At 42.4% G+C, this 21,957-nt stretch overlaps 1 protein-coding gene across 2 annotated transcripts in view; it reads left to right on the top strand.

Annotated features, from left to right (window-relative positions):
- The window catches only part of MICU1 (mitochondrial calcium uptake 1), a 200,186-nt gene that overhangs the window by 93,407 nt on the left and 84,822 nt on the right, over positions 1-21,957 (top strand). For both annotated transcript variants that reach the window (XM_075258233.1, XM_075258232.1), the window contains one exon: positions 6,026-6,108. In XM_075258233.1, coding sequence (XP_075114334.1) covers positions 6,026-6,108 — 83 coding nt within the window. The remainder of the gene's footprint in view (positions 1-6,025; positions 6,109-21,957) is intronic.

Below are 21,957 nucleotides of genomic sequence, written 5' to 3'. Positions count from 1 at the left end.
ACTGGTCATAGGCATCAAAACATACCGGTAACTTTATAATATGAGATTTGTCTTATTGAAGTCTGTTATCAGATCCCAGCACATCAGTCTAGATAGATAGGTTAGGATCACCTGAATCAAAGTGTGTTTTCCCTTGTGTATCAGTGCCTCAGTTGCTGATAGATTTCTGTTTTTGTCAATATGCAAATTAGCTACTTGAAGAAACAAAGGTGTTGCTGTTTATCACTTTGGAGCAATAGCAATGCCCTTATTTTAACAAAGAGCTAATTTGGATATTGACAGATATGCAGTGATATATCCGCAATGGATGCACCAATTCACAGGATAAAACGTGGCTTGATTTAGGTGACTCTAACATAACAATCTTTGAGGCTGGATTGATATGCTGGGTTCTGGTGGCAGACTCCCTTTAAAGGGAGTCTATTACTGCCTCCAGCTACTTTAAACAACTCCCGTAAGTAGAATAAAAACCATACCTTTCTTATGTTTCAGAGCCCCAGGGATGTGTACTAAAATCACTTTTATTCTTTATTCAAATGAGGATCTTGGAGCACAGGTGGTGTTTTCTTCAGGCATGGAGCACTGCTGCATCATCACTAAACACACCCATCCTGCATTCAGCCCCTCCCCCTGGCCAGTATCCTCCCAGTGTCAGTTGATCCTCACCCTGAGCTGAATGCAGGATGGATGTGTTTAGTGATGATGCACCATTGCTCAATAATAAAAGAAAACTCCCACTGTTCTCCAGGATCCTCATTTGAATAAATAATAAAAGTGCTTTTTCTACGCATCCCTGGGGCTCTGAAACGTAAGAAAGGTATGGTTTCTATTCTGCTCACAGCATCTACAGCACTATGGGAGCGGTTTAAATTAGTTGGAGGCAGTGATAGACTCCTTTTAAATCCTATTAATATTATAAATGTGAAATGTTTGTGAGTTTGTGGGTTTGTGACTTTGGATGTTCGGATGTTTGGCGGTCAATCACGCAAAACCCGCTCCACCGATTTGGCTGAAATTTTCCACAAACATAGTCACTACACTCGATTGCGCAATAGGCTACTTTTCGTCACAATAGCGCACATACGTTTTTTCACAGGACCCCCACAAAACCCAAACTCACATCACTATCTCTGCAATCTCACACACTTTGGACCATAGCAAGCCACAAAATTCATATTAACCCTTACAGCAGAGGTCAGCAACCCCTGGCACACATGCCAAGAGTGGCAGTCCTGCCATATTTCACTGGCATGCCAGCAGCACAGGACCTGCAAGAGTTAAATGAAGTCTCTGCTAGAGCTGAGGCATAAGGACACTTCCCTTTGAGAGGGGTGCAGGAAACCCAGGGGGTGGAGCTTAATTGCTCAAGTCTCTGCCTGCCTGCTATAGTGATAGCTCCTGCCATCTGCATCCTGCAAACCTTCCCCGAGGAGGAGAGGAAGCTGCTAGCAAAGTGAAAGTAAGAAACACACAGCTACCTTCCTTTAGTTCCTATTCTCATTAATGTCAGGCATTTGGGGTTATTAGTTTAGTGTTAGTAACTCCATGTGCCTCACATTAATAGGAATAAACCCCATCATGTCCCTCATATTAACCCCTGTCTGCCCCATATAAAGGTTACTAATATGTGATACATATGGAGGTACTAATAAAAGACCTTAATAATGAAGATACTTAATTATTACCTCCAAGTCTCTCACATATCGGTAACTAGAGATGAGCGAGTACTGTTCGGATCAGCCGATCCGAACAGCACGCTCCATAGAAATGAGTGGATGCACCTGGTACTTCCGCTTGGACGTAGCCGGCGTGCTTAACCCCCCCACGTGTCGGCTACGTCCATTCATTTCTATGCGAGTGTGCTGTTCGGATCGGCTGGTCCGAACAGTACTCGCTCATCTCTATCAGTAACTTTTACACAGGGGTTAATGTGAGGGACATGATGGGGTTAATTGCTATTAATAAGAGGTGCATGGAGTTACTAAACTGTCATGCACAGGGCCAGACTTTATGTTGCTTGCTCAAGAGTATCCTGTGCCCAAAACTTACATGTACTGGCGGAAAATAACAAATCCTACAATATCGTATATCCAAGTATATTAACCTGAAATACCTCTGTCCCAAAGACACTATGTACAGTTTCGCAGAACACCGTATAGCAGCTGAACTACAAATTACGTTCAACACAAAAGTCTCATGTATTCTCAGAATTATAGCAAAAACAAGATACAAAGTTACATTTTATACCCCATACCTTATACACAGTACTAAAACCTTACCCGCGCCTGTATATACCCACTTCTACAATCACCGCAGACGAAGTCGCGGGTACCAGCTAGTTAAAACATAAACCAGACTTGTATCAAAATATTAAAGAGGTATGAAATACATTATAATAATCTGCATTAATAAACTGCATAGGCACCAAGATTCCCAGATATCATATACATGGTATAGACAAATATCTCCGGTTAAAGTGTTAAAGTTGTAGACTTTATCTGAAATGTAAGCAATGCAACCTAAGGAAATTACCATAACCTTATTAGACTTGAAAATGCCACAGATGAAGGACTATACAAAGCGTAATGACCTTTTCGGTCCTATGTCAAATGCCCTATGCGTATTTCAGTTTTGCTAACACCCTGTTGTACTATGTATCCAGAATCTTTTGTAATGCATTCATAACCTTCATACCGTGACATGATATTTGGTGTATTCTCTTCCTCCAAATTGAGACCTTAAGCCAGCTATACACATTAGTGTTCGCTGTATTTGACAGGGCCAGCAAACCTACCTCTATCAAACACTTTGGATGCTGTGGTCATGATTGACTGCAGCATCTAAAGGGTTAAAAGGATCAGAACCCAACTTTTTGTCCAGATACCCAAGGCTGTTATAGTAAGAGTCTGGGCATTGGAATTGCAGTATCCATGGCAATCTTCTTTTGCATTACCCCCTTGAAAAGGTATCAAAACAAGTTCCCTCAATGGCCACCATAAAAACTCTTTACAGTGATTGTCTCAGTGATGGTGAAATCGCCACATTCATAATGGGCTGTGAAGTGTTTGTTGGGCACCCCAGAGAAAATGGCACTTCTTAGAACATTGGATATTATAGACACTTACTGTAGAGAGGTGTTGTAAGCTTCGGTTTTGTACCATGGGCATAGACCGGTAATGAGTTAGTTTGGTATTGTTTTTTTTTAGCTTTTTTTGGTAATTTAAAACAAGTTAAAGGGCATAAACACTGATAGACTTACAGAGCTTATAGAACAAGTTCATTGTCATATTATGTTGTGGGATTCCTTGCTGTAGCTCGGCTTTATGAGAGTTATTCTAATCATAGCTGAATAATGACTGGCTGCCCACTGACTTCAAGTCCTGTGGAGCCGAGAACTGCCTCCCTGAAATAAATGATGGTATTGTGGGAATAATCATCCCAGCGGTGGAGGAAAGTGGAGAAAGCAAGATGCTCGAAACCTGTTTCATATCTGCCTGCTGTGTGCTGACATAGTAATGCCGAACAATCACACTTACAATACCTTCATGAAATGTCTTTCTCTTGTAATCCAGTGTAACCGTGAGCATTTGTATTCTTAGCTCATATTCCTGATCAGCTCACCAGGTGGCTAAAACACACTTTGTAGTATTATACTATTGTTTTATCACATCATCTCCGCAGGTAATGATGAGGTTAGGTGTTTATTGGCACCATTGCTAAACTTTTTTTTCTTCTCCTTTTTTCTTTGTTTTTTATTACATAAAATGTTTTATTACACTAGAGATCAACATTTTCAGCAAATGCTATAGGAGAAAGGCAGTGACTGGAAATGACTTATTGTTTAAGTCATGCTGCTATGTTAAACTTATTTTTTAAATAATTTTTTGGTGTTTTTTTTTTTTTTTTTCATTTTCCAATATTAAATTTCCGTTCTTTGTCATGGATTCAAACACTGAGAAAAATTTGCAGCATGCACGCTCTAATCATCTAGCCATTGAAGTATATTGATCTGCGGGGAAAAAAACGGACAGCACATAGATGTCATCCATTTTTATCACTTTTCTTGCTGTGAAGCAACGCCTACCGATTAGCTGATGCGCTCCTATGTATGTTCTCCCCGTGTTTGCATGGATTTCCTCCATATGCCAAAAATTTACTGGTGTTGGTCATGAGCGCTTGTACGCCAGCCACTAACTCCCCTACTCCACAACTACTCCCCTACTCTATAACATGAGAATAGCACATTACAAATGTTGGTCATTTGTCATGGTCTGAGCGCATCACTCAGTATCTTTCTCTTATTGGTTCACGTCGTGTCACCTTTTTCTAAACTGGGTAGCTATTTCTCTGAGTGACTTTCTTGCTGCATAATAATGCTGCACACGGCGTTTTCCTACCGTGGGGTGGGCTCTGAAATCAATAGCGTGACAGAATGACCTATGTGAGCATTGATTGTAATGTAGCTGTGTTTGACTGGTGAAGCCCTGAGATTAAACGCTAGGCGTAAATCTCCAGTGTTACCTAGACCTTTGAATTCTTAGTATGAAGAGTCTTAGATCTCTGTTCCAGATTTCTTAATAAAATACAGATCAATTTTGGACCTTTTGTCTTGGTAATGATCTGTTGTTTATACCATAGAAGTAGAAAATTAATGTCATATTTGGGAAAAAAACAACGCTAAACCTAGAACGAAGACTTTGTTCACATTTGTATCCGAATCTCCTTATTAAAAATTCTGTCATGTTTGACAGGAAGGATAGTACTGTATTTTCTTATCTCTGATCTTCTAAACCATAGCTGCAGTTCTTGCATAAATTACGTACAGAATCCAAAGCAATATACACTATAAAGGAGCTTTGGTGACGTCACACTGTAAAGCCATAGCCGGATATGGATAATATGGAGTTGGTCTCCCCCATTGCCGATAACACAGCTTTGTCTCTTCTGGCAAGGTTTTCTACTAAAATTTTGGAATATGACTGTGGGTAGTTTTGTTCTTTCATCCAGAAGAACATTTGTAAGGTCCGACAGTAATGTTCAATGAGCCTGACCATTTCTGACCTAGTTTATTCCAGAGGTGTTCAATGAGATTGAGGTTACAGCTTTGCTCACTGTGGCACAGTCATGTTGGATCAGAAATGGCCCAAACTGTTCCCACAACATAAAGAATGGAAGTGTGCAATTGTTTAACTGTCTTGGTGTGAAGGATCTCACCTAGCCACAGCCACTTTTACCCAGCCTCTGGCCTATGTGGCCTTGCCACGGGCAAAACTGTGATCACCTTCTTACCTCTACCGTCTCTCACTACATTTTGTAGTTTTTTTTTCATTTATTTGTAATATGCAATTTATTTCTGCCTTTTTCCCCATGTTCTATAGAGAAGCATATGGAAACCCACTGCATGTTGCATTTTGAAAAAAAATAAAAAATGACACCATGACGCTGCTATAAAAATACTTTGCGAGAAACCACACAAAGTGATGTCACTGAATAATATATATGTGACGTATTTCAGCATCCATATTATGGTTCTGAATTCCAGGCTGACCTCGGACCTACTGACCTAAACTTCATGGTGATCTTTGATGCTTCACGCTCTTGTCAGAAGTCCCGCAGTGGTGTCAGGATACAGAGCCATACTATGGATGGTCATACACAGTCCCATTATGTTCGTCCGTAGCAGCTCTAATGGAACATTCCCCAACTTGTCATACCCATATGAAGCTACAGAAATACTGTATGGGCTATTTTTCTTACAATTTCTTCATGTGTTTTATGATCATTTCACATGAGCAGTTTTCTCTTTTTGTATTGTATTATTAGATTTTGAGGCATTTGGATGTTTATAATTGGCCATTTATATTTATAATTGTTTCTTTTTCTTGCCTAATTCTGGTTTATTTTCCTTTAACATAGTACAGTAGTATTTTAGACACCATGATGTATAAAGCTATAGCTCTTCTTTGATGGACACTGATACTATTTAGCAGCCATTAGCTAATGCTTCTGGTTTTCTATCCTGCAGCCCCTCAAAGAAACTTTGAAATTGCCTTCAAAATGTTTGATCTGAATGGAGACGGGGAGGTTGACATGGAAGAGTTTGAGCAGGTGGGTTAAAGTTTCATTCATTATCAGCAAATTATTTTAGCTGTATTTCCTCATTGTGCAACCATTATATTTACCTTTCAACACCATATGCTCTCTTTCAGATTGTACATTTATTTTTAGGAAAATATTCTCTTCTCTTTTTAACACTGGGGACCAAACAATATAAAATCCTGGACCATAGTAGAATAGTAGGCGTCCACAGCAGATTAGACATCCAGCATGACCTTGGTGAAAGTGGTATTCTAGGACCTTGGGTAATTTTTATATTGATAACCTATCATTGGGATAAGCCATCAGATGTTTTGCAGTGCATAGGGCAAATTCTGTGGCAAATCCAATTTAAAATCCATATTAATACAATGCTGGATTTGCAGTGAAATATGCAATGGATGTTCAATGTGGACATACAGCTTTGGGCGGGTTCACGTCTGAATCTCGGTCTCCGCTTTCAGGTTTCCGTCTTCTGCCCAAGAAACTGGACAGGGGATGGAAACCGGCAGTCACTTTTGAAACCCATTCATTTTGAAACCCATTCATTTGAATGGGTTTGCAAAGTGTCCGCCCTTGAGTGTCTTCAGGTCTCTGCAGCAAAACACAGGACTTTGTGTCCGGTTAAAAAAAAAATGGTGTCGCAGTGGAGACCACAAAACGCTTACAGGTGGACACTGTCTGCCGGGCTTCTGTCTCCTGTCGGCAGAAAACCTGAAAGCAGAGATCGGGGCGCAGATGTGAACCCGCCCTTTGACAGCTTTCTCTATGTACGATTTCTCTATGCCTCCCAGCGTAGTTCGATCGTAGTACTTAAATGTTTTTTTTATCACGTGTGCTTTGCTGAGGCTGCTGATTGGCCTCAAAGGTCACATGTGGCAGGAACTTTTAATTTTTTTTCATAATTTAGAAAAACAAACAAACAACAAAACAACTTATCCCGGACAACCCCTTTAAGTCTTCCGTATTTTTTTTTATGAATGCAGAAGGAAACCCTATGAGAAAGTAAACCAATGTAATCTTTTATCTTTTTCCCTTTAGTTTCATCTACAATAGCTTGGTTCATTTAAAACAAAACATGACATTTTGCTTAAAAATGCTATTATGACCCATCACTTTCAGCTTTTTATGATTCCTATTACTTTGGTGCACTTTTTATGCATTGAAGGAGAATTGTATGAGTTTCTGGTAACCTTCAAAATGTCACTTTCCTAATTAAAACCAAATCTTAAAATCACATTAAGTATATCTGTTCCTCTGCTTTTCATGTGATGCTTTAATCTTACCCTTAACTATGATCTTTGAAAATGACTCTGAAATCAACGTCTTCTTATATGTATTCTAAGTCTTCCAGAAGATAATATGATTGTAATAAACTCTAAAGGTTCCAACATTGTATAAATAAACCTGTCACCCCACTGGATACGTTTGGTTTAGTAAATACTTGTGTTACCCATTAAATCACAATTCGAAAGTTTCTTCTCTGAGAAAGAAAGAAATCGACAAATTGGTGTTCCGACTTTTGAATGTGTCGTTGCATAGAATCAGAGTTGCGAATATCAGGATGTGTTTAGACACTCGCCTATTGATAAAGGGAATGGTACAGTCCAGTTGTCAATGTATTCATAAAATTCTAGGTGCAACGTCAGAGTTATAAAGAAAGATGCGGAGCTGATATATTTTATATAAATATGTGTTCATTTTTAGTTCTTAAAAACATGCACAACCACTTGAATTATCCAACACTTTATCCCCTCTGTTACCTATTACTTTTGTCCACCTTTGAATCAATTACATGTCCATGGGTAAGGCCAGTTCCAGCTTCAGTACTTTACCTTCCTGTGACATAACCTTCCTGGTGTTGGCATTTACATCATAAATCGGGACTCTTTTCCAATTAACCTGGTGCCTTAGCCTTAATGGCAAATGTCTGGATGGACATGCGTGTGTGTGTGTATATATATATATATATATATATATATATATATATATATATACACAGACACACACACAGTCCCAGATTCCCTCCTCTTAATTGAACCTGGATGAGCAGCTTTACTAAATGCAGTAATCATTAATTCTCCATTTAGTAATACATAACAAATGCATAAGCAGGGATATTAGGAACTGCCAATGTCCCGGGGGCAGTGCAGTTATCCTTCTCCTTCTATATTCTCTTAAATAAGCTAAAACACTATTAGTATATAGTTACGGATGCTGAGTTGCTAGTTCCTCCTTTATAACTATGTGACAGAAACTGTCTTCTTATCAGTAGTTAATGACAGACGTTTCTTTGTCCCCAGTGGAGAGCATTTGTGGTACAGCCCATCATACAGGAGTCAGGGATCTATGGATTAGAGTCACATGGCCTAAAAGAAAAAGTTTCTGTTAGAAAGGAATAAATAAATGAGGAAATCCCTCCACTCATGGCTGCTAAGTGTGATCTTAATATGTTTGTTTTCCTTTCTTATGTGCAGTGGCTGTTCTTTCCTCTTCTTATGTCTCCTCTCCATCAACAAATTAAGATGAAGAAAAGCTGTTGTTTCCATTAGGCATGTCGCTAATTGCTCAATGATTATCTCCATAGATGTGATTAACAGAAAGTGGATGTGATTGTAGGAACCTGAAAGTAATTACTTGGGTAAACTAAAATTAGAGGAAAGCGAGGGAAATCCACACCAAATACTGGAAATACCATTAGCACTAAGAGGTAGTAATCCGTACATACATCACTTCTCTATTCACTAATCATTCCCTACATTATTAATGTGCGCCTGGAATAAACATTTGTACAGTAGGACAGTAGACTTTTCCTTTAAGATCTAGTGTTAGACACCACATATATTCTTTCAATCCAAGTTCCAACCTCTTCCTGGCCCAGCCATTTGTTTTTTTTATTTTAGTTTACTCCCCGCCTTCAAAAGTTCTAAATTATTTATTTTATTTTTCTGTTTGTAGAGCAATGGGGCTTCTTTTTTTGTGGGATACATTGTACTTTGACAATGGTGGCTTCATTTTCCTGGTCTGCCTATGTTAGGGGTTTGTGCACATAAACCAGAGGAAAAACTGATCCCATAGGTTTCTGGCAGATGTCTCATCTGTTCTGGTGCCATATGGGAAAAATGCATTTTTTTTCCGTCCAGCTACCTTATGACTTAAGGGACAGCCCTTTGCCTGGAAAATCTGGATAATTGTTATGCAAATTAGCCTTCTCAAAGCACAGGGGGTGTTCCCCTTGTGCTCCGAGTACTCCCGCATCATTAGCAGGACCTGCATCACGCAGCCCCCTTTTTGATAGAAGTTGATTCCTTTTGCTCCTCTTCTTAGCTTCCTCCTCCCGTCGGCATGAACTAAATCTCGCACGGCCGAGTGTGCAACGCATGTGGCTGTACTCTCTACAGTATTTTTTTGTGAACCTGCTGTTTTTTAGGTGGTTGGCCAGTCATCTGTTGCATTTGGGGGGTGTACTGATGAGATATGGCAGGGAAGAGAAAGGTTGGGAAATTGGATTTAGACATATCAAACTCTCTTGTTGTCAAGTTAGATAAGCAGCCACTAGAAGTGTCTGGCACCAGCTTATTCCCCTCTCACTTTTGAGAACACTTGCACACTTAGCCAAGCCTTACTGATATACACGTTTTAAGCACAGCGAGGATAACTCTGCATTTCAGAAGAATAATATAGCCAGGATGATTTACCGCTGTATCATGTAGTGTCTGTTTCCATTTTAGGACCGCTCGGCTATAGTTTCAGCCATTACGTGACAATGTCCGTGCACATTATTTTTAGCCTTTTATTTAAACACTGTGCTGCAGAGAATGTGGTTTATACAAGCCGAGTCTGCAGATTGTAACCGAGCTATCCATCAGAATACTTAAACCTTCTCTTTAGTATTATTTATTTTAAGATTTCTTTAGGCTCTGTATACATTGCCATTTGGAGCCTCTGCGTGGGGTTCCATCACTTTCAATGGCAGCAATAGCCCAGCATGTGGTGCTTTTGGTAGATCTTGAGCATAGAAGAAAGCACTTAAACCTTATAAAAACATGGCCCTTTATGATGTAGTGGGAGTACAGAATACAAATGAAACGTGTACTTCTAGCACTGATGCTGAGTTACATTTTAAGTCCAGGAAAGTTCAAGTTCAATGAAATTTATGTTTCTGCAGAGTTCATTATATGACTTAAAACACTGGGCATAGTGCGCCATCAGATTTTTAGGGCAGGCCCAAGAATTTATTGTCAGTGTTTAAAGGGTTATATGTACCGTATTTTGGACTATAAGACGTAATTTGGACTATAAGACGCACCTAGGTTTTAGAGGAGGAAAATAGGGAAAAAAAAATTTGAAGCAAAAACTGGTAAAATATTTAATATATGGGAGTTGTAGTTTTGCAACAGCTGCAAGGCCACATTGACAGGTGACCCTGCAGCTGTACGGGGATGCATAGAGTGTTTTTTTTTTGCGGGGCCAGATGTACTTTTTAGTTATACCATTTTGGGGAATGTCTATTTCTTAGATCACCTTGTATTGAAAAAAAAAAAAAAACAGGAGGTGATTTAGAACTTTTATTTATTTCATATTTTTATTATATATTTTTAAAGCTTTTTTTTTTTTTTTTTTTTTTTTTTTTTTTTTACTATTTTATTCCCCCCCGGGGGCTTGAACCTGCGGTCACTTGATTGCAAGTCCCATAGACGGCAATACAACTGTATTGCCGTCTATGGGACATTCTGTCTATTAGTATTACGGCTGGTCATAGAGACCAGCCGCAATACTAATATAGCCGTGACAGGCCTGGGAGCCTCATTAGGCTCCCGGCTGTCACCCGAACAGGTCGGCTCCTGCGATATCGCCGCGCAGGAGCCGGCCTGCAACTTCAGAGGTACGGGGCCGGTGGGGACCGGCCCCGGGGGAGAAGGGGCCACCGATACTGACCCGGCATCCGCTGTACTAGAGAGGCGGATGCCGGGCGAGGGATAGACGCTGGCACAGGTGCCGGGGCCTGAGACATCGCTCCTCTGCCCTGCCTGAAGCCAGCGGGGGGAGGAGCGGAATAGCATCGCCGCTGCCGCTGCTGGCTTCATGCAGGGCAGAGGAACGTAGCGATGTCTCAGGCCCCGGTGTCTATTCCTTGCCGGCTTCCGCCTCTCTATTAAAGCGGATGCCGGGCGGCCACATTCAGACTATAAGACGCACCCTTCTTTTCCCCCCAAATTTTGGGGAAAAAAAGTGCGTCTTATAGTCCGAAAAATACGGTATAGGTTGTTTGCAAAAGGGAACCCATGTGAAACACAGGTTACAGACTTAGTCATTTGCTATGTATGGCTCCATGCACATGAATTATTGTGCAGGCCGAGTGGGGATCAAAGGGTTATTTTTTTTTCTCTTTGCAAAATTCGTTCTGATGACATCAGGATATCATCTGAGTGCCTTCCATTACCCCACTATGTAAGCGTTAAAAGTGGAAAGAGAAAATGCTGCAATGTGTGCAAGAGTTGCTGTATAAAGCCTGGGCTGAACAGTCAATAGACAGGAGGTGACTTTGAAGACTTTAGAACCACATTAAGCCACAGGAACCTGTTTTATCTCTGGTAAAATGTATGTTCTCTCTTATTTCACTGGAGCACACAGCACTATGACCAGGTCTATACCCATGGTGCTGTGTCCACCAGTGAATACAAAGAGAAAAGAATTTTACAGTGAGTACACAAAATCCCATTATGGTTTTGACACAGATGATCTTTTTGACACTTTTTCCCCTAGATGCTACATTGTATTGGCTATACTATTATGATCAAATAGAACAGGGAACTTTGTAAATATTAGGCATATTTGTTAGTTTTTCTGATGATCTAAACACTTCATAAAACAAGTCGACCGGGTTCTTGAACCAACCCCATCACACCCCTACCCAGATACCAGATACCTTAAATGTAATTTTGGCACTCTGTTGGCTCTCTCACATCCACCGCCATGAAGCAGAGTTGTTTACATATAGCATTTTTGACTTCAGTAGTTTCCAGTACCTGTATGCAGCAAATCCCATCTCAACCAGTGCAAGATCTGCATCCCCCCCCCCACCACCAACACCTCTGTCCAGCGTCCTTCAAACTTGCCATGTCCATTTTCTGTAAGTACTGTGCTATAGAGCTGGTGTAAAACTTTGTACCAGAATCTGTAGTAAAACCTCTGTTACAGGTAGACTTATTAATCAATTTTGGTGTAAAATTTAGTCAGGCATTGTATTGAAAGTACATCAGATTTATCGTAGTATCCTTAGATGGTTTAGTTTGAGCCAGAATTGTTCAGCAGCGCATTGTTGTCACATCAGGGTTTAGTTAAGACAATCCCCCCTTTAACTAAGAATACACACACACGTAGCATGTTGAAAATTTTTATCCCAGACTAGATGTGCCAAGATAAGCCAAGATGTCTAGTAATATCCATAATAGTAAATCTAGGACATTGTATAAATCCTCCAGTTAGAGGAAGGGTAAAATACTAGTTCTAATCCTATACAAACCCTTTGAACTTAATGGATTTGTACTTGCAAAAGCAGAAAAAATCGTTTTACATAGTATTAATAATATAGAGATGAAAAAACCATATGTGATCTTGAAATAGAAATGTATCTTATCAAAGTGCCCTTCTCCGTTACATCCTAAGATAGATGATAGCATATCGGGAGCGAATTGCTGTTGGCAGAGTATTACTGGGACACGATTAAGCCTACTTGTGCTGCTTCATCTGTAAACCACGACACCGCCATATATTATATTAACACTATACTAAATAATATTAGCTTTTATAATGGGACCGTAAAGTAAAAAGATTTGTTGTGTGTGTGGATTAGTTAGATATGTTTATTGACCTCTACTTGACTGCACTATATATCACCTCACATATTATATAAGCTTTGATGCTTTATGTGCACTGTATTTTCACCTTTTCTAGCCTTTAAGCAGAATTCCCAATGGAGTTGGTTTGTTTGATGACAAGGTTTGCAATCCCAATATAAAATAGAGTATAGCAAATTCCTGCGTTTCTGAATTAAACATCAAAATCCTGAAATGGATTTGTCATTCCCATAGATGTCTTGCCAGTACCTTGTATCTGCAAGATCACTGGATGGTCTCTTCAAAAAGTTGGCATAGTCTGCATAGCTTTCACCACTGAAATATTGTTTGTTTGTTTTTTACTTTTTACTGCATATATTTGAATGGTAATGATCATATCTTCTTTATACATTGCTGCATGTGGAGCCATTATTTTCCTTTCCGCTAATGATACCATACATACATAGTCTTTGGCACACTCGGCATCACAAACCATGACAAGAAGCCATTGAAGATAATGTCTGCTGGTAATGTAAAACCACAAAAAGGACACAGCACCTGCAAGAAAAAGTGTTTATAGCTAGAGATGAGCGAACAGTGTTCTATCGAACTCATGTTCAATCGGATATTAGGCTGTTGGGCATGTTCGAATCGAATCGAACACCGCGTGGTAAAGTGCGCCATTACTCGATTCCCCTCCCACCTTCCCTGGCGCCTTTTTTGCTCCAATAACAGCGCAGGGTAGGTGGGACAGGAACTACGACACCGGTGACGTTGAGAAAAGTAGGCAAAACCCATTGGCTGCCGAAAACATGTGACCTCTAATTTAAAAGAACAGCGCCGCCCAGGTTCGCGTCATTCTGAGCTTGCAATTCACCGAGGACGGAGGTTTCCGTCCAGCTAGCTAGGGCTTAGATTCTGGGTAGGCAGGGACAGGCTAGGATAGGAAGGAGAAGACAACCACAACAGCTCTTGTAAGAGCTAAATTCCAGGGAGAAGCTTGTCAGTGTAACGTGGCACTGACGGGCTCAATCGCCACAACCCAGCTTTCCCAGGATCCTGAATGGAATACACTGTCAGTGTATTCCCGTATACCCGATATATACCCCGATACCCGTTCCAACGGTGTGCCCCCCCACCTTCACCCCAGAAATACCCTGCAAGTCCCCTAGCAATAGAATTGGGGCTATATACACCCACAATTTTTACTACTGGTATACAGTGCCATTGTCTGACTGAGAATTCAAAGAATATATTGGGGTTATAAATACCCTCATTTCTTGCTACTGCCATATAGTGCCAGTTTCTGACTGGTAATTCAAAGAATATATTGTGGTTACGTGCACCCACAATTTTTACTACTGGTATACAGTGCCATTGTCTGACTGGGAATTCAAAGAATATATTGGGAATACAAATACCCTCATTTCTTGCTACTGCCATATAGTGCCAGTTTCTGACTGGTAATTCAAAGAATATATTGGGGTTACGTGCACCCACAATTTTTACTACTGGTATACAGTGCCATTGTCTGACTGGGAATTCAAAGAATATATTGGGGTTATAAATACCCTCATTTCTTGCTACTGCCATATAGTGCCAGTTTCTGACTGGGAATTCAAAGAATATATTGGGGTTACGTGCACCCACAATTTTTACTACTGGTATACAGTGCCATTGTCTGACTGGGAATTCAAAGAATATATTGGGAATACAAATACCCTCATTTCTTGCTACTGCCATATAGTGCCAGTTTCTGACTGGTAATTCAAAGAATATATTGGGGTTACGTGCACCCACAATTTTTACTACTGGTATACAGTGCCATTGTCTGACTGGGAATTCAAAGAATATATTGGGAATACAAATACCCTCATTTCTTGCTACTGCCATATAGTGCCAGTTTCTGACTGGTAATTCAAAGAATATATTGGGGTTACGTGCACCCACAATTTTTACTACTGGTATACAGTGCCATTGTCTGACTGGGAATTCAAAGAATATATTGGGAATACAAATACCCTCATTTCTTGCTACTGCCATATAGTGCCAGTTTCTGACTGGTAATTCAAAGAATATATTGGGGTTACGTGCACCCACAATTTTTACTACTGGTATACAGTGCCATTGTCTGACTGGGAATTCAAAGAATATATTGGGAATACAAATACCCTCATTTCTTGTTACTGCCATATAGTGCCAGTGTCTGACTGGGAATTCAAAGAATATATTGGGGTTACGTGCACCCACAATTTTTACTACTGGTATACAGTGCCATTGTCTGACTGGGAATTCAAAGAATATATTGGGAATACAAATACCCTCATTTCTTGCTACTGCCATATAGTGCCAGTGTCTGACTGGGAATTCAAAGAATATATTGGGGTTACGTGCACCCACAATTTTTACTACTGGTATACAGTGCCATTGTCTGACTGGGAATTCAAAGAATATATTGGGAATACAAATACCCTCATTTCTTGCTACTGCCATATAGTGCCAGTTTCTGACTGGTAATTCAAAGAATATATTGGGGTTACGTGCACCCACAATTTTTACTACTGGTATACAGTGCCATTGTCTGACTGGGAATTCAAAGAATATATTGGGAATACAAATACCCTCATTTCTTGCTACTGCCATATAGTGCCAGTGTCTGACTGGGAATTCAAAGAATATATTGGGGTTACGTGCACCCACAATTTTTACTACTGGTATACAGTGCCATTGTCTGACTGGGAATTCAAAGAATATATTGGGAATACAAATACCCTCATTTCTTGCTACTGCCATATAGTGCCAGTGTCTGACTGGGAATTCAAAGAATATATTGGGGTTACGTGCACCCACAATTTTTACTACTGGTATACAGTGCCATTGTCTGACTGGGAATTCAAAGAATATATTGGGAATACAAATACCCTCATTTCTTGCTACTGCCATATAGTGCCAGTGTCTGACTGGGAATTCAAAGAATATATTGGGGTTACGTGCACCCACAATTTTTACTACTGGTATACAGTGCCATTGTCTGACTGGGAATTCAAAGAATATATTGGGAATACAAATACCCTCATTTCTTGCTACTGCCATATAGTGCCAGTGTCTGACTGGGAATTCAAAGAATATATTGGGGTTACGTGCACCCACAATTTTTACTACTGGTATACAGTGCCATTGTCTGACTGGGAATTCAAAGAATATATTGGGGTTATAAATACCCTCATTTCTTGCTACTGCCATATAGTGCCAGTTTCTGACTGGTAATTCAAAGAATATATTGTGGTTACGTGCACCCACAATTTTTACTACTGGTATACAGTGCCATTGTCTGACTGGGAATTCAAAGAATATATTGGGAATACAAATACCCTCATTTCTTGCTACTGCCATATAGTGCCAGTGTCTGACTGGGAATTCAAAGAATATATTGGGGTTACGTGCACCCACAATTTTTACTACTGGTATACAGTGCCATTGTCTGACTGGGAATTCAAAGAATATATTGGGAATACAAATACCCTCATTTCTTGCTACTGCCATATAGTGCCAGTGTCTGACTGGGAATTCAAAGAATATATTGGGGTTACGTGCACCCACAATTTTTACTACTGGTATACAGTGCCATTGTCTGACTGGGAATTCAAAGAATATATTGGGAATACAAATACCCTCATTTCTTGCTACTGCCATATAGTGCCAGTGTCTGACTGGTAATTCAAAGAATATATTGTGGTTACGTGCACCCACAATTTTTACTACTGGTATACAGTGCCATTGTCTGACTGGGAATTCAAAGAATATATTGGGAATACAAATACCCTCATTTCTTGCTACTGCCATATAGTGCCAGTTTCTGACTGGTAATTCAAAGAATATATTGGGGTTACGTGCACCCACAATTTTTACTACTGGTATACAGTGCCATTGTCTGACTGGGAATTCAAAGAATATATTGGGAATACAAATACCCTCATTTCTTGCTACTGCCATATAGTGCCAGTGTCTGACTGGGAATTCAAAGAATATATTGGGGTTACGTGCACCCACAATTTTTACTACTGGTATACAGTGCCATTGTCTGACTGGGAATTCAAAGAATATATTGGGAATACAAATACCCTCATTTCTTGCTACTGCCATATAGTGCCAGTGTCTGACTGGGAATTCAAAGAATATATTGGGGTTACGTGCACCCACAATTTTTACTACTGGTATACAGTGCCATTGTCTGACTGGGAATTCAAAGAATATATTGGGAATACAAATACCCTCATTTCTTGCTACTGCCATATAGTGCCAGTTTCTGACTGGTAATTCAAAGAATATATTGGGGTTACGTGCACCCACAATTTTTACTACTGGTATACAGTGCCATTGTCTGACTGGGAATTCAAAGAATATATTGGGAATACAAATACCCTCATTTCTTGCTACTGCCATATAGTGCCAGTTTCTGACTGGTAATTCAAAGAATATATTGGGGTTACGTGCACCCACAATTTTTACTACTGGTATACAGTGCCATTGTCTGACTGGGAATTCAAAGAATATATTGGGAATACAAATACCCTCATTTCTTGCTACTGCCATATAGTGCCAGTGTCTGACTGGGAATTCAAAGAATATATTGGGGTTACGTGCACCCACAATTTTTACTACTGGTATACAGTGCCATTGTCTGACTGGGAATTCAAAGAATATATTGGGAATACAAATACCCTCATTTCTTGCTACTGCCATATAGTGCCAGTGTCTGACTGGGAATTCAAAGAATATATTGGGGTTACGTGCACCCACAATTTTTACTACTGGTATACAGTGCCATTGTCTGACTGGGAATTCAAAGAATATATTGGGAATACAAATACCCTCATTTCTTGCTACTGCCATATAGTGCCAGTGTCTGACTGGGAATTCAAAGAATATATTGGGGTTACGTGCACCCACAATTTTTACTACTGGTATACAGTGCCATTGTCTGACTGGGAATTCAAAGAATATATTGGGAATACAAATACCCTCATTTCTTGCTACTGCCATATAGTGCCAGTTTCTGACTGGTAATTCAAAGAATATATTGGGGTTACGTGCACCCACAATTTTTACTACTGGTATACAGTGCCATTGTCTGACTGGGAATTCAAAGAATATATTGGGAATACAAATACCCTCATTTCTTGCTACTGCCATATAGTGCCAGTTTCTGACTGGTAATTCAAAGAATATATTGGGGTTACGTGCACCCACAATTTTTACTACTGGTATACAGTGCCATTGTCTGACTGGGAATTCAAAGAATATATTGGGAATACAAATTCCCTCATTTCTTGCTACTGCCATATAGTGCCAGTTTCTGACTGGTAATTCAAAGAATATATTGGGGTTACGTGCACCCACAATTTTTACTACTGGTATACAGTGCCAATTTCTAACTAGGAATTCAAAATGCGCAAGGCTCCCAGAAAGGGACGTGGACGAGGCCGTGGGCGAGGTCGGGGGAATGGTTCTGGGGAGCAAGGTAGCAGTGAAGCCACAGGGCGTCCCGTGCCTACTCCTGTGGGGCAGCAAGCATTGCGCCACTCCACAGTGCCAGGGTTGCTTGCCACATTAACTAAACTGCAGGGTACAAACCTTAGTAGGCCCGAGAACCAGGAACAGGTCTTGCAATGGCTGTCAGAGAACGCTTACAGCACATTGTCCAGCAGCCAGTCAGACTCTGCCTCCTCTCCTCCTATTACCCAACAGTCTTGTCTTCCTTCCTCCCAAAATTCCGAAGCTTTACAGAACAATAACCCAAACTGTCCCTGCTCCCCAGAGCTGTTCTCCGCTCCTTTCATTGTCCCTCAACCTGCCTCTCCACGTCACGATTCCACGAACCTAACAGAGGAGCATCTGTGTCCAGATGCTCAAACACTAGAGTCTCCTCCATCTCCGTTCGATTTGGTGGTGGATGACCAGCAACCCACCCTCATCGACGATGATGTGACGCAGTTGCCGTCAGGGCATCCAGTTGACCGGCGCATTGTGCGGGAGGAGGAGATGAGACAGGAGTTGGAAGAGGAAGTGGTGGATGATGAGGACACTGACCCGACCTGGACAGGGGGGATGTCAAGCGGGGAAAGTAGTGTGGATGTTGAGGCAGGTGCAGCACCAAAAAGGGTAGCTAGAGGCAGAGGCAGAGGTCAGCAGCTTAGGCGAAGCCAGGCCACACCCGGAATCTCCCAAGATGTTCCAGTTCGTACCCAGCCCCGAAAAACTCCCACCTCGAGGGCACGTTTCTCGAAGGTGTGGAGTTTTTTCAAGGAATGCGCCGAGGACAGATATAGTGTTGTCTGCACAATTTGCCTCTCGAAATTGATTAGGGGCTCTGAGAAGAGCAACCTGTCCACCACTTCAATGCGCCGTCATTTGGAATCCAAGCACTGGAATCAGTGGCAGGCAGCAACGGCAGGACAAAGGCCACCTGCCGTTCACGCCACTGCCACTGCCTCTGCCACTGCCTCTGCCACTGCCACTGCTGACTGTGCTGGCGATGCACTCCAGAGGACGAGCCAGGACACCACTTCATCTGCCTCCGCCACTTTGTTGACTTCTACCTCATCCTCCCCTGGTCCTGTCTTATCTCCTTCTCCTGCACCATCAAAGGCACCATCAGGCGTTTCTTTACAACAACCCACCATCTCTCAGACATTGGAGCTGCGGCAGAAATACACTGCTAACCACCCACACGCGCAAGCCTTGAACGCCAACATCGCTAAACTGCTGGCCCAGGAGATGTTGGCGTTCCGGCTTGTTGAAACTCCCGCCTTCCTGGACCTGATGGCAACTGCGGCACCTCTCTATGCCGTCCCTAGCCGTCACTACTTCTCCCGGTGTGCCGTCCCCGCCTTGCACCAGCACGTGTCAGTCAACATCAGGCGGGCCCTTAGTTCCGCGCTTTGCACAAAGGTCCACTTGACCACCGACGCGTGGACAAGTGCATGCGGACAGGGACGCTACATTTCACTGACGGCACACTGGGTGAATGTAGTTGAGGCTGGGACTGCTTCCCAAACTGGCCCGGTGTACCTCGTCTCCCCGCCTAACATTCCTGGCAGGGACACGAGAAGAACACCCCCCTCCTCCTCCTCCTCTACCGCCTCCTCCACCGCCTCCGCCACCGCCTCCTCCTCCGCTGTTAGATTGACCCCAGCTACGAGTTGGAAACATTGCAGCACTGGCGTTGGTAGACGTCAGCAGGCTGTGCTGAAGCTGATCAGCTTGGGGGACAGAGAGCACACTGCCTCCGAGGTGAGGGATGCCCTCCTCGATGAGACGGCAATATGGTTTGAGCCGCTGCACCTGGGCCCAGGCATGGTCGTTTGTGATAACGGCCGGAACCTGGTAGCAGCTCTGGAGCTTGCCGGACTCCAACATGTTCCATGCCTGGCCCACGTCTTCAACCTAGTGGTGCAACGTTTCCTAAAGAGCTACCCCAATGTTCCAGAGCTACTGGTGAAAGTGCGGCGCATGTGCGCCCACTTTCGCAAGTCGACAGTAGCCGCTGCTAGCTTAAAATCTCTCCAGCAACGCCTGCATGTGCCACAACACCGGCTTTTGTGCGACGTCCCCACACGCTGGAACTCAACGTTTCAGATGTTGAATAGAGTGGTTGAGCAGCAGAGACCTTTGATGGAATACCAGCTACAAAACCCTAGGGTGCCACAAAGTCAGCTGCCTCAGTTTCACATCCATGAGTGGCCATGGATGAGAGACCTTTGTGACATCCTACGGGTCTTTGAGGAGTCCACAAGGAGGGTGAGCTCTGAGGATGCGATGGTGAGCCTTACAATCCCGCTCTTGTGTGTTCTGAGAGAATCCCTGATTGACATCAGGGATAACTCAGATCACACAGAGGAGTTAGGGATAGCATCCGATCCGTCACAGCTGGAGAGTAGGTCCACACATCTGTCCGCTTCACTGCGTTTAATGGAGGAGGAGGAGGAGGAGGAAGAAGAGTTGTCCGATGATGTGATGGTGATACAGGAGGCTTCCGGGCAACTTCGAATCGTCCCATTGTTGCAGCGCGGATGGGTAGACATGGAGGATGAGGAGGAAATGGAGATTGAACTTTCCGGTGGGGCCAGAGGAGTCATGCCAACTAACACTGTGGCAGACATGGCTGAGTTCATGTTGGGGTGCTTTACAACCGACAAGCGTATTGTCAAAATCATGGAGGACAACCAGTACTGGATCTTTGCTATCCTTGACCCCCGGTATAAAAACAACATCTCGTCTTTTATTCCGGTAGAGGGGAGGGCCAATCGCATCAATGCTTGCCACAGGCAATTGGTGCAGAATATGATGGAGATGTTTCCAGCATGTGACGTTGGCGGCAGGGAGGGCAGTTCCTCCAGTAGGCAACCAAGTTCTCACCGGTCCACACAAACGAGGGGCACACTGTCTAAGGTCTGGGACACCTTGATGGCACCCCCTCGCCAAAGTGCCGCCACGGAGGGTCCTAGTGTCACCAGGCGTGAGAAGTATAGGCGCATGTTGCGGGAATACCTTTCCGACCACAGCCCTGTCCTCTCCGACCCCTCTGCGCCCTACACGTATTGGGTGTCGAAGTTGGACCTGTGGCTTGAACTTGCCCTATATGCCTTGGAGGTGCTGTCCTGTCCTGCCGCCAGCGTCCTATCTGAGAGGGTGTTCAGTGCAGCCGGTGGCATCATCACTGACAAGCGCACCCGTCTGTCAGCTGAGAGTGCCGACCGGCTCACTTTGATAAAAATGAACCACCACTGGATAGAGCCTTCATTTTTGTGCCCACCTGTGTAAAGCACCCCAACATGAAACTCCATGTCTGTACTCAACCTCTCCAATTCCTCCGCATCCTCATACTCATCCACCATAAGCGTTGCACAATTCTGCTAATACTAGGCTCCCTCCAACATGATTTCCCCCAACTCTGCTGGTTAGAGGCTCCCTCCACCCTGATTTCCACCAACTCTGCTGGTTAGAGGCTCCCTCCACCCTG

This window comes from Leptodactylus fuscus, chromosome 10 (assembly GCF_031893055.1).
Source record: "Leptodactylus fuscus isolate aLepFus1 chromosome 10, aLepFus1.hap2, whole genome shotgun sequence".
Taxonomy (NCBI): domain Eukaryota; kingdom Metazoa; phylum Chordata; class Amphibia; order Anura; family Leptodactylidae; genus Leptodactylus; species Leptodactylus fuscus.
The sequence above is the reverse complement of the archived record's forward strand: the minus strand, read 5'-3'. Positions and strand labels throughout refer to the sequence as shown.